At 47.3% G+C, this 13,381-nt stretch overlaps 1 protein-coding gene across 1 annotated transcript in view; it reads right to left on the reverse strand.

Annotated features, from left to right (window-relative positions):
- Window positions 1-13,381, reverse strand: part of SCN10A (sodium voltage-gated channel alpha subunit 10) — a 77,769-nt gene that overhangs the window by 39,742 nt on the left and 24,646 nt on the right. Inside the window, exons 8-11 of the mRNA XM_032648888.1 lie at window positions 7,579-7,720; window positions 7,237-7,434; window positions 6,367-6,537; window positions 2,526-2,819 (exon numbers count right to left, since the gene is read on the reverse strand). Coding sequence (XP_032504779.1) covers window positions 2,526-2,819; window positions 6,367-6,537; window positions 7,237-7,434; window positions 7,579-7,720 — 805 coding nt within the window. The remainder of the gene's footprint in view (window positions 1-2,525; window positions 2,820-6,366; window positions 6,538-7,236; window positions 7,435-7,578; window positions 7,721-13,381) is intronic.

Here is a 13,381-nt window from a genome sequence, read left to right on the forward strand (position 1 = left end):
ACTTGGGGTAAGAGCTCAGATGTGAGGAACAGCGTGACACAGAGCTGGGGTGCAACCAGAGCCTGAGTTCGTAGCTAACAGATGACCTGGCCTCACCTGAGGCTTTGCAGAGTCCTTCCCTAAGACAGGTTCCTGGGCACCATGATGGGGAGGGGGCTGCCTCAAGGGTCTCTGAGGTTTTTACCAAAGGGTAGTGGGAGTTGCAGGTGCATCAGGCCAGGCAGTCATTATTGGACTTCTGCCGGGCTGCGCATATGACATTTACAGAGAATTCCTACTCCATGATAGGCTTCCTTGACCTCCCTCCTAAGAGGCCCATTTCTCTTCTCAACATATGACCCAGTTCCTATTCCACATGGTCTCTCTCTTTCTGAGGGAATATTTGTTGTGTCTTGATTGTTCAATTCTTAGTTTCTGACACAATCCTTTTGACTCTTCTCTCTCTGGGCCTTTATTGGAAGTTCTGTCTGGATTCTGTGCCAGGGCCCTAACTCTAGTCACACACTTACCCTGGATGTGAGGAGTCCCAGGCCCATTGTAGCTGACTCAGCACTGCACTAACCATTCAGAATCCAAATTCAACAAGCATTTATTGAGCATTTGCTGTAAGTGAAGCTCATAGGTATATAGTACATATAAAGAAAGTTTAGAAATTTCTCAACCATGAGGACTCAACAAAAGGTTCTAGCATCTACTGCTGTTATTGGTCAGATGTGTATATAAATGAAGGCACTTTGTGGTTCCATTTAACCCTTCAGCCATTTAGAAACCTTTTTATAAGGTCTTTATAAGGGGAGACATGGAGGCTTGAAGAATTTAAGGGACTTGCTAAAGGTGACTCACTTGGTAAATGGCACAGCTGTGACTGATGTTCAGGTCCATGTGACATGGAAGGGATTAAAGAGTTAATCTTGCACTAGCCAGATAATTTCACTAAAATGAATCAAGGCTGGAATATCCAGGAAAGTGGTAATCCACAGAGTAATAACACGGTTTCCTGAATGAGGCATTTTCTAGAGAGTTAAAGTACCTCCAAGAGGACCCTGAAGCCTGGCTTTGACTTGAGGACTTTGGGTTGGTGATTCTCTTGGTAGGTCTTGGAGACCTACTCTCTACCATCTCTGCCCTGCTCTGTACCCACGGAGGGTGACCTGAGTAAACTGCATCACCCTCACCCTCTGGTTCTGGTCAGGTTTGGCCAGTGAGAGGCACAGACAGGAGATCCGAGGCTGGGAGGAGAGAGGAGCTGGCTATCTGCCAGCTGGCTTCTTCCCTGCTGGGCTGTGGCTGGGCCACCTTCCATCAGGCTGCCTCTCACATAAAGGGGCAGGTCTTGCTGGGCTCTGGTCCTTCTCCTCACCCCTTCAGCCTAGGCTTATTACAGCTTCCCACTGTGGCTAGTTCCTCGGCGCCTCACTGCCCCTTCTTAGTTCCTGAGCCCAGCGCACATCTCTGTAAATACTTCCATAAACTCTCTCCACTTGCCCACTGTAGTGGTTCATCTGTTTCTTGCTGGGACCCTGAATCCCATGCATCCAGTCAAAGATGGAGCTAAGGTAACACTGTAAGACTTATCCAAGTCACTAGAGCCATATAATGGTCAGCTCACAAGTCGGTTTGTAAACCACTGTGTGTCCTGGGCTGGCCAGAGGGCGAAAAACAACAACAACAAAAAACCAAAATGGGGCTTCCCTGGTGGCGCAGTGGTTGAGAGTCCGCCTGCCGATGCAGGGGACACAGGTTCGTGCCCCAGTCCGGGAAGATCCCACATGCCACGGAGCAGCTGGGCCCATGAGCCACGGCCGCTGAGCCTGCGCGTCCGGAGCCTGTGCTCCGCAACGGGAGAGGCCACAACAGTGAGAGGCCCGCATACGGAAAAAAAGAAAAAACACTAGAAGCGTCATTACTGAAGATGGAGGGAGAGCTTAAATTAAATCACAGCTCCAATCCAATGAGGAGTCCCTGATTTGCCATTACACTCTGTGATTATTCTATTAAGAGTGCTGGCCAGTTAGTCACTGTTGCCTAATTTGTGCATTTTGGCAAGTTATTGCTTCTCCAACTAAAGTCAGGGATACTTTGCTTCTGCTAAGATCTGGCCGGGGCCCCTCCCAGGATTTCTCTGAGTCTTAATTGTCAAGCCCAAGGTAGTTTTCACAGAGTCACAGGCAAGAAGAGAAGAACCTTTCATTTTTTTTCACACTCGTCCAGGAAGCAAACAGGCCTATTTCTAAAGCAATGATAGTGAGTAGGGACAGAGAGACTCTGGGGGAAAAAATGATGTCAGTTGGAAAATAGTCTGTATCACCGTCCTGCAGAGTAAACCAGAAAACCTGTTCGATCTCAGTTAAACCCAATCTCTCCCTCTGGGTCTCACCTGCCTTGTCTGTAAAATGGGGGTAGATGGGAGGTGTTGGCAGAGTGATGTCTAAAGGATCCTTCCACGGGTGACACTCAGGGCTTCTTGGCCTGAGGCCTCTAGCCGGAGAGCAGCCCCAAAGAGTCTGGAGCGTTCACAAACTCACCGAGACTTCGATGGCTCCAGGGGCAAGCTCACCAGTGGGCAATGTTGGGGGTCCATCTTCTCCATGCCCTAAGCCAGGGCTGGGAGTTTGAGGCAGTGGACTGCTAGGGAGGGGGCCTTGCTGGCTTGCATCCCTACCCAGCAGCAGAGAGCCCCGATGGCTTTGATAGTCTCCAGGAAAGACTCCATCATCTGTGACCCCATCAGGGAATGAGATGTCTCGGCCAGGGGCCTGGAAATGGAACACACTTCCATGGCTAGCCTGGTGTCTCCCCGAGGTGAGGCCTAGGAAAGACTGGGCATTGCCCCAAAAGAGCAAGAAAGAAGGCAGGCTGGAAGAGCATCCTGCAGGCAAATCTGGAACCCAACACTTCCCCCCCACCCCCACTCCCACCTCCCTGCCCTCAGCCTCGTGACCTTCCCATAGAAAATTAAAGACACGGACCTATGGGGTATTCTAGGTATACATGGGGAGAAAAGAGAGGAAAAGAATATTCTTGACACAGCCTGGGAAAGGGCCAAGATCAAAAAGAGATTGCAAGGTGTTCAAGATCAGCAAATAGGTCATCATGGCCAAGGATGTGTCAGAGGACAACCTTGTCACCCAGATGGGTCAGTTGTTTGCCAGCCTTTGGCCATGGTGCTGGACAAAGGTATCTTAAGTTCCCTGCTTCAATGCAAAGTTGTGACTTCAGTAGACAGTTATGTACACCAGTACAGGAACAAGCTTAGTAAAGGGTTGTTGAACAAATGAGTGCTCTTATTTTCTGAAAATTAGGCTCGACAATTCATTAGATCCAGCCTATATGGGTGTGAGAGTTTGTTTTGCAAAGGAGGAGATAAGAGCTTTGTAATATAATGAGCTTCTAGGATCCCTCGAGGCAGACGTTGAACAGTCAACAACGGGGAGATTGAAGGGAGAGTTGCAGCCTAATTTCCTGGAAGAATAGTGCCATTCCTCCAAATCAATAAACATTTCCCATCAAAATCTTCCTCCGAGGGAACTGTGTGGCGTACAGTTGCCAGAGGAAAGGAGCTAATTCAGAGGCCCAGAGCCCCTGGAGAGTTAGTGTGCTGGGTTGGCTAGTTCCCATGACCACGATCTTGACCAGACAAGTTATCAATTCTGTCCTCAGCTCATAGAAAGTGCTTCTAAAATCTAAATACTGACTTCCTATCAAACTCTGATCATAATGCTGAATTTTTCCCCCTTCCTTAATTCCTTTTATTTACTAAATTACTAAAGTTGGGACACTTTGTCAGTTAAAGCTCTCCTGACCTATCCCCATCTCCCACAGAAGTGAAATTTGCTTTCTTGATCATTTGGAGCCCAGTCCTGTTCAACAGCCATCACTGTAATTCAGTATTAAAGTCCCCCACAGCACTAGGGACTTCCCTGGTGGCACAGTGGTTAAGAATCCGCCTGCCAATGCAGGGGACACGGGTTCCATCCCTGGGCCAGGAAGATCCCAGATGCCACGGGACAGCTAAGCCCGTGCGCCACAACTACTGAAGCCCGCGCGCCTAGAGCCCGTGCTCCGCAACAAGAGAAGTCCACACACCGCAACGAAGAGTAGCCCCCGCTTACCACAACTAGAGAAAGCCCATGCGCAGCAACGAAGACCCAACACAGCCAAAAATTAATTAATTAATTAAAAAAACAAAAAACACAGCGCTTTTTGCCTAGAATATATGTCCAAGGACATTGAACTCATAAAAATCCACGAATCCTTCCTAGTTTTGAAGCAAAGGAGCAGAATTGGCATATCCTTATTAAAAATGGGACAACTGAGTTATATGCACTTGGGCACTAAGCAAACCAAGAAACTAAGAAGAAAATTTTGGTCCCGTATTTGACAAGCAGTGCCTCCTTGGCCACCAACTAATATTTCACAATTAACCTATTTGACAAACGGTGGACAATGAACTCTGAATCTAAGTATCAGACGTGCCTTTAAAATGCATCCTCCAAGCAAACCAACTGGTTTCCTGTGTGTTCCCTGAAACCCCTGCTGTGTCTCTCTGCTAAGTGCTACCCCCAACCTCTCTCTCATTACTTCTGGTCAGAAAATGGCTTTTTATTAAAACTTCCTATGGTCTATTTACTACAATAACACACCTGAGAAAGAAGGAAGGGGATGCCTTATTGAATGGACTCCAGTTAATCAGTTAGTATAAAGGAAGTACCCAAACAATGCCTCCCTGTCTTTGCATAAACTTGACCTCCTTTCTGCCTGGAAAATATTCCTCCCCAAACCCTCCCAGTCCTCAATTACTAGAGGACACCCCTACTCACTATTTACTATTCACTTAAATTATCCCCTCCTCCATGAAGCCTTTCCTGATACACCCTCGCCCTCATAAGAGTAGATGTTTCCTCTTCTATTCCCCAAACACCATCTATGTGTCCCTAATAAAGCACTCAACACACAGCTATTTTTATATCTTCCTCCTCCACCCACATGGAAGTCCTTGGGAAATGGACTGTGTTTTAGTCAACTCTTTATAACAAGCACCTAGTGTTGTTGAATTAACAAAACATGGTTCCTCTTTTTCCTTTTGAAGGTAAACCTAGCTGGAGACACAAGCACACAGACACACACCAGACAACTATTGGACATCCAAGTGCTAATCTGTGCGAGGCTGACTGAATAGGAGAAATTAAAGCCCAATTCAGAGTGTCACTGACATGTCCACAGAAGCTGTGATTCATCCTGTTCCATGGTTGTCAGAGCCCTAGTCAAATCCCCTTTGAAACAGCTTCTGAACTGTGCCCTGTCCATATCAGGTGCTGCTCAAAAGAGGCAGAGCAAGGAAGGGAAGGGCACAGACTCTGATAAATGCTGAAGTGTCCGTGTCACCGAGGTCAGTGTGCATGGGAGTGTGCCTGTGTATGTCCATGCACACGGAAGTCTGGGGGTTGTAGAGATCCTCTTCCAAAAAGTAGAACATCCTTCAGAGGAGCACAAGGAAAAGAGATCGGGAGGGACGTGAGCGTCAGCAGCCTTGAAAAATAGCCATCTTGATCCCCTTTCCCATACTGTTATTGTGGGATCTACTCTACCACAAAAGGGTTATTATCTCTTAGGCCTGTGGAAAGGGTATATTTGGGGTACATAGGACTTTCAAGGGAGAAGGAGCTGGTGGGAGGAAACTTGGTGAGTACAGGGAATCTTGGAGCAGGAGGTAGCGGGTCATGATGGTGGGGAGAATTGCTACAGGGTCTGAAGTGAGGTACTGAAGTTATTCCCAGGCTGGATTGTTATCACAGAGACAGGTGCTGGGATCTCCTGTGCCAACAGTAGGGGAGAATTTGAGCTGCAGGGGCTGAGGCATGAGGTCGGAAAGAAGCTTGTAAATGATTTCAGCACCACGAACAAGGACCCCACTCCTGCTCCAGAACGGCAGATCAGAGTGTCAGAAGGAAGCCGACCCTTGATGTCCACAGGTCCACAGACACCTCAAGGTCAGCATGTTCAAGGTCACAAACAGTTCAGGGTTCTTCTCCAGTGCTACTGCCTTAGAATCACCACCTAGCTAACTGCCCAATCTGGAAACCTGGGAGGCATTTTGGACTTCTCCCTTCTTTTCCAACATTCCACAGTCCCAATTTTGTTTATTCCCTCGAGTCCCCATAAAAGTCTTTATAATCCACCCTTTTCCCCATCCATAATGCCCCTGTCCTAGTTTAGGCTACCATTGGTTGGGGGGCGTGGCAGGCAGGGTCCTAGTCTCTGTGCCTCCAGACATCTCTCTGCTACAAACCTCTTCCCACTTCAGCATATTGTCCATGACAGCTGGAAAGGTGGGTCACCTTTAAGGCACAAACCTGAGCCCCTTACCATTCTGTGCTCGTTGTAAGACTCAGTCTGGGGTGACTTGTTATCATCTGTGGAGCCCTCTGACACCCTTGGCTTCATTCTGTGCCTTCTCACACTGGCGTTTTTGGAGGCCAAAGGGGATCCATTGTGGGAGTGGAGAGAGGCTGTGTCAACCCCCAGGGCTGCCAGCACCTGACAGGAGAGAACAGCAGTATCTGGATGAGCTTAGCATAAATGTGTGTCCCCCCGACACGGAGTGTCACAGAGGTGATGGCATCTAAACCAGAGGAGATCAGGATTAGGACCTGGGTGGTGGTTGGATTAAGACATGGCAGGAAGAGTCACCTCTGGATCACCCCCCTCATTCACACCCTGTAGTAAACTCTGTTGATGCCCTGTCCAGATCTCTTTTACCAGGTCAGTACCCTCATCTCAAGCTGCTTGAATGTTAGTTACTTATGGGTTACAGCTGCAGGATTTGCAGAACACTTTCTTTGACTATACATTTGGCTGGAGCAAGTCTGGAGGTACAAAGGGCCAGCGTTCTTGCCTCCAGGTAGGGGTAACCCTGTGGAACAAGTCATGCCCTGGAGTTCCCCATGGGATCAGGCCAAAGGTAGTATCTAGCTGAGGTCACTTCCTTGTTTAATTCTTCCCCTGTCCCATCCTGTTTCCTTCAGTCTCCTCCTAAGAGCACCCCTCAGTGAATCAGTTGCACAGGCTCTTCATTCATTTTTTATGAGAAAATCTAACCTAAGATGGTCCCTGAGATAAGATGAATCTTCCTATGGTTCCCTAAAATGACAGTCTTACTCTAAGAGGCTAGTCCAGATATCTGCCCAACAATGTACAACCTGCAACAGATTTCACAAAAATCCACCCCTCACTGACCTCCTGCTCCGTCCAGAGCATCTGAAGGGCCTCCTGGAACTTCTTCTCCTTGGCTTCAATTTCATCAGTGGTTGCCTGGTTCTGCTCCTCATATGCCATGGTGACCACAGCCAAAATCAAATTGACCAGGTAGAAAGACCCCAGGAAGATAACAAGCACGAAAAAAAACATATAGATTTTCCCAGAAGCCCTCAGGGTCTGCAGATTCAAAAGAAAGAAGAGAGACTTGTACCTAGAGAACTTGGGCCCCTGACATGGTCAGGGTCCTCCAGGAAGAATGTAGCCATGCAGCCAATGCCCCAGCCTCCAACCGAGTCTGTATGGGGACATGCAGATCAATACCTGCTGGTAGAGGCGTTCCCAGGAATCCTGTGTCATGAGGCGGAACAGTGAGAGGAAAGCCCAAGCAAAGGAGTCAAAGCTGGTATAGTTAAAATCTGGGTTGTCAGATGTTTTAAGGCAGAAATAACCTTCAGGGCAGTGGCTGCAGCAAGAACAGAGAAGGTTGTCAATTGCACAGCCTCCCACTTAGTGGGGGCAAGACAGTCCAGAGTTGTGGGAAGACCTGAGGGTTTGAAGTCAAAGATTGGAGTTCAAGGCCTAGCCTATCTCTTATTAGCTGAGTGACCTTGGACATTCAGTCTCTTTAGGTCTCAGTTTCTCTTGCCCATTAAATGGGGACGATAATGTTAGGGAATTACTGACTGAAACCACCCGTCCTGGCCAGGTTAGAACCGCTTACGTGAGTTGTCTCACAACAAGAGGTCTCAATAAGGAACATGGAACCAACAAGCTGCCACCAAAACCAACCAGAAGAATTTGGGAGGGGAAAAAAGGACGGAGGAGGCGCCAACCCATAATAGTCCTGCAAACCTCCCAGACACCCTCATGATAGAAACTGTCTTGACTGAGAGATGTGTGTGCAGCCAGGAAGGGCCCTGAGTCAGACCAAATATGGGCACAAGCAAAATGACTGGCCAGAGACAACCCAGAAAGTTAACCCAACCTCCATAAATCCTGAGACCGCAAGCCATGAGGCAGAGCAGTTCTCCTAGGTTCCCTACCCTGCTGCTGTCTGCTCAAACACTCATTTACAAAAAAGTGTTTTATTTTGTCAATATGCACGTTTCCTCAGACGACTCTTTTTTTTCTTTTTTGGCTGCGTTGGGTCTTCGTCGCTGCACACGGGCTTTTCTCTAGTGGCGAGCAGGGGCTACTCTTCGTTGAGGTGCGCAGGCTTCTCATTGCGGTGGTTTCTCTTGTTGTGGAGCATGGGCTCTAGGCGTGTGGGCTTCAGTAGTTGTGGTACGTGGGCTCAGCAGTTGTGGCTCGTGGGCTCTAGAGCGCAGGCTCAGTAGTTGTGGCACACGGGATTAGTTGCCCCGTAGCATCTGGGATCTTCCCAGACCAGGGGTTGAACTCGTGTCCCCTGCATTGGCAGGTGGATTCTTAACCACTGTGCCACCAGGGAAGTCCCTATGATTCATTTCTGAGTGTTAGACAAGATCTCATCTCGGGCCCTAGAAGAGGTACCCCCCCCTCCCCGCCCCACCCCACCCTGGTAACATAATACCTTCACGTCAGAGTTTCATGCAAAGGGAAATGGCCTGGAGAAGGATAGCTGGCTGCCCAGACATGACCCCATAAGATGGTGAGCTCTTTGCAAATTGACACCAGGGGAAGCAGAGTCAGTAAAACCTGAGCCAGTTGGCATCACCTGCAGAGTTGTCTTTCAAAGGAGGACTCACAGTTAGCCAAGTTCACTGACCAATTACATGCAACAATCAAAACACCACTTTCCGGGCTTCCCTGGTGGCGCAGTGGTTGAGAGTCCGCTTGCTGATGCAGGGGACGCGGGTTCGTGCCCCGGTCCGGGAAGGTCCCATGTGCCCTGGAGCGGCTGGGCCCGTGAGCCATGGCCAATGAGCCTGCGCGTCTGGAGTCTGTGCTCCGCAACGGGAGAGGCCACAACAGTGAGAGACCCGCGTACCGCAAAAAAAACAAAACAAACAAACAAACAAAAAAAACCACCACTGTCCAATAACTGAGCACGTACTGTGTGCCTCTCTCATTCCTAAGTGCTTTACAAATGTTATAATTTAATTATCTCAATAATCCTTTTTTTAAAAACAGATGTGTGGTACTGGCACAAAAACAGAAATATAGATCAATGGAGCAGGATAGAAAGCCCAGAGATAAACCCACACACATATGTCACCTTATCTTTGATAAAGGAGGCAGGAATGTACAGTGGAGAAAGGACAGCCTCTTCAATAAGTGGTGCTGGGAGAACTGGACAGGTACATGTAAAAGTATGAGATTAGAACACTCCCTAACACCATACACAAAGATAAGCTCAAAATGGATTAAAGACCTAAATGTAAGGCCAGAAACTATCAAACTCTTAGAGGAAAACACAGGCAGAACACTCTATGACATCAATCACTACAAGATCCTTTCTGACCCACCTCCCAGAGAAATGGAAATAAAAACAAAAATAAACAAATGGGACCTAATGAAACTTCAAAGCTTTTGCACAGCAAAGGAAACCATAAACAAGACCAAAAGACAACCCTCAGAATGGGAGAACATATTTGCAAATGAAGCAACTGACAAAGGATTAATCTCCAAAATTTATAAGCAGCTCATGCAGCTCAATAACAAAAAAACAAACAACCCAATCCAAAAATGGGCAGAAGACCTAAATAGACATTTCTCCAAAGAAGATATACAGACTGCCAACAAACACATGAAAAAATACTCAACTTCATTAATCATTAGAGAAATGCAAATCAAAACTACAATGAGATATCATCTCACACCAGTCAGAATGGCCATCATCAAAAAATCTAGAAACAATAAATGCTGGAGAGGGTGTGGAGAAAAGGGAACCCTCTTGCACTGTTGGTGGGAATGTAAATTGATACAGCCACTGTGGAGAACAGTATGGAAGTTCCTTAAAAAACTACAAATAGAACTACCATATGAGCCAGCAATCCCACTACCGGGCATATACCCTGAGAAAACCATAATTCAAAAAGAGTCATGTACCAAAATGTTCATTGCAGCTCTACTTACAATAGCCAGGACATGGAAGCCACCTAAGTGTCCATCATCAGATGAATGGATAAAGATGTGGCACATATATACAATGGAATATTACTCAGCCATAAAAAGAAACGAAATTGAGCTATTTGTAGTGAGTTGGATGGACCTAGAGTCTGTCATACAGAGTGAAGTAAGTCAGAAAGAGAAAGACAAATACCGTATGCTAACACATAAATATGGAATCTAAGGGGAAAAAAATGTCATGAAGAACCTAGGGGTAAGATGGGAATAAAGACACAGACTTACTAGAGAATGGACTTGAGGATATGGGGAGGGGGAAGGGTAAGCTGGGACAAAGTGAGAGAGTGGCATGGGCATATATACACTACCAAACGTAAAATAGATAGCTAGTGGGAAGCAGCCGCATAGCACAGGGAGATCAGCTCGGTGCTTTGTGACCACCTAGAGGGGTGGAATAGGGAGGGTGGGAGGGAGGGAGATGCAAGAGGGAAGAGATACGGGAACATACGTATATGTATAAGTGTTTCACTTTGTTATAAAGCAGAAACTAACACACCATTGTAAAGCAATTATACTCCAATAAAGATGTAAAAAAAAAAAAAAAACAGATGTGGAAGCTGGGGTTCAGAGAGAAGAAGTCAGCTGTCTAAAAGGACACAGATGCCAATGGATTTATTTAAAAGGAGAAATATAACTGTCAAGTAGTTTATGAAGACTGACCTATGAAGGAAGGCCAAATTGAAGATGACTGCCTGGTGAGCACTGGGATGGCGAGGGCTGCACTGCCCTCTCTCTCACAGTAAGAGGGTGAGTTGGCATCACGAAGCATCTCTAAGCATGAGGCATGTGAGTGCTACCCTGCACCCCAGTGAGATGGCCTGGGTGAGGAGACAGTAGCGCCTTTTTTGTAGTTCTGGATTCTACTTCAGGATTCCTCCACCAGCACCAACCCTGGGGGGTCTTCTTATTCCAGACATCCATACAAACACACATCCAGGAACCCACACAATTGATTAGGGCCTGACAACTTGATTATAACTAAATCCCAATTCTGTCTCCAACCTTGGTTGAAGATTTGCAAGTTTCCAGACTCTGTAGACCCACATATAAAGACAGTCTCTTGGTTCTGCTCTCCCAAGGAGCTAGTTAACCCATTACCTGTAGGTTTGCTAGTTAACCCTAAGGGCAGCCTATTTCTATGTCTGCCGTAGAACACCTCTATAGCTGCTACACATCAACAGCTAACTGCTCAGAGAATTAAATGAGACCACGGTGTAAAGGCTCTTGCAAGATGCCTTCAGCATAGCAAATATTGTATGTCAAATGCAGAAATAAATTTCTTGGTGTTTTTAATCTGAAGCTACCAAAAAGATGGAGTAGAATAATGTATGTGAAAGAATGCTGCAAATCATCAAGTATTTCCTGGTACTTGTTCTCCACTTTGAGACCCTGGACTTTCTCCCTGCAGTGTCACTGGTCAGTGTGGGCTTTTGCTCAGGGCTCTGGCTTCTCTGCAGCTCAGCACAGAACCCAGGTTCGGTGTTCACAGCATGCCTGTCAGGGCTCACTCTGCCCATCATCTAAGCTGGCCTCTACTTAACATCCCAGCCCTATCCACTCCTTCCCCACCTGGCCAGGACCTATGCAGCAGGATAGCTGGTCTCTCTCAGAGTTGGAGAGGGGCCCCATGGATGCACCCCACAGCTTTACCACAGTCAGTGCGTGGGCTACTGTGGAACCATCCTCATGAGAGATGCCATAATCCAGACAGGAGGAGGACACTGACGGGTCCTCGGTTTCAATTTAAGTCAAATGCAAATAAAAACTGACATCAGAACAACCCTCTTCCTGAACTCAAGAACCAAATGCCAAGTGCATTTGTGAAGAAAGAGGCCAAGGGGCCTGTGTTGCTCAAATTCTCCTGTTAGTCCCACCCCTCAGCTCTAGCTGAGATTGTTTTCCTGGGGAGCTGATGAAGGCAGAACTCCATAAAGTTCCCACCCACCTCCACTTGTGCAATATAGGGCTGTTAGCCACTCAGGGAGGGGGTTGTGTGGGCTCGGGGTTCCAGACCCCCTCGCCATGGGGATGGGAGGGATGAGTCTTTCTGATCTGTTGCCTGATCTCTTTCTGCTCACACCTGTTCCCGTGGTCAAAGCAGCAGGCAGACATGAGGGGCCCTCTACCCCTTTGCTTTGCCTCACATTCTGTTCTGCTATCTAAAGGCTCCATCCGGGCTTCCCTGGTGGCACAGTGGTTAAGAATCTGCCTGCCAATGCAGGGGACACGGGTTTGAGCCCTGGTCTGGGAAGATCTCACATGCCGTGGAGCAACTAAGCCCGTGAGCCACAATTACTGAGCCTGCGCGTCTAGAGCCTGTGCTCCATAACAAGAGAAGCCACGACAATGAGAAGCCCGCGCATCACGATGAAGAGTAGCCCCCGCTCGCCGCAGCTAGAGAAAGCCTGCACACAGAAACGAAGACCCAACACAGCCAAAAATAAATTAATTAATTAAAAAAAAATAAAAAAAGTAAAGGCTCCATCCAAACCATCTCTTGTCCATCAAGCCTGGAGACATCCTGTTTACCCTTCAATCTCACCTCAGTCACCACCTCTAGGAAACCTTCCCTGACATCCTCCCTGCCTCACACCATCACCTCGCTGTGTTTCCCCAGCCCAGGGAGCCTCTAGGACAGCACTTGTACTTCACAGCATAGCATCTTTATGTATATGCATCAGAGCTCACAAACTGGCAGATTGCTAGCTGAATTTGCATTGCTAAAATATTTTGTTTGGCCCACAATATGTAGACATTTTCTGAAATTGGTAGCCAATGTTTATAGTTAAGAGAGTTTACATAAAAATTGAAATTTCCTGTCTCTCTCTTAAAAACTTGGACGTTCTGGAAACAGTGGACCCACATTTCCACATGACAACCAAAAGCTGAACTGAGAAGTGGCTACCCCTTTAGATGGAGCATGAACTCTCATGATCATGGTTCCCACCCAGCCTATTCCTCACATTTGTTGTTATGTGTCTGGTCTCTGCAAGAATTTGAAACTGCAAAGTCTGAT

The sequence above is a fragment of the Phocoena sinus genome, chromosome 11 (assembly GCF_008692025.1).
Source record: "Phocoena sinus isolate mPhoSin1 chromosome 11, mPhoSin1.pri, whole genome shotgun sequence".
Lineage (NCBI taxonomy): Eukaryota > Metazoa > Chordata > Mammalia > Artiodactyla > Phocoenidae > Phocoena > Phocoena sinus.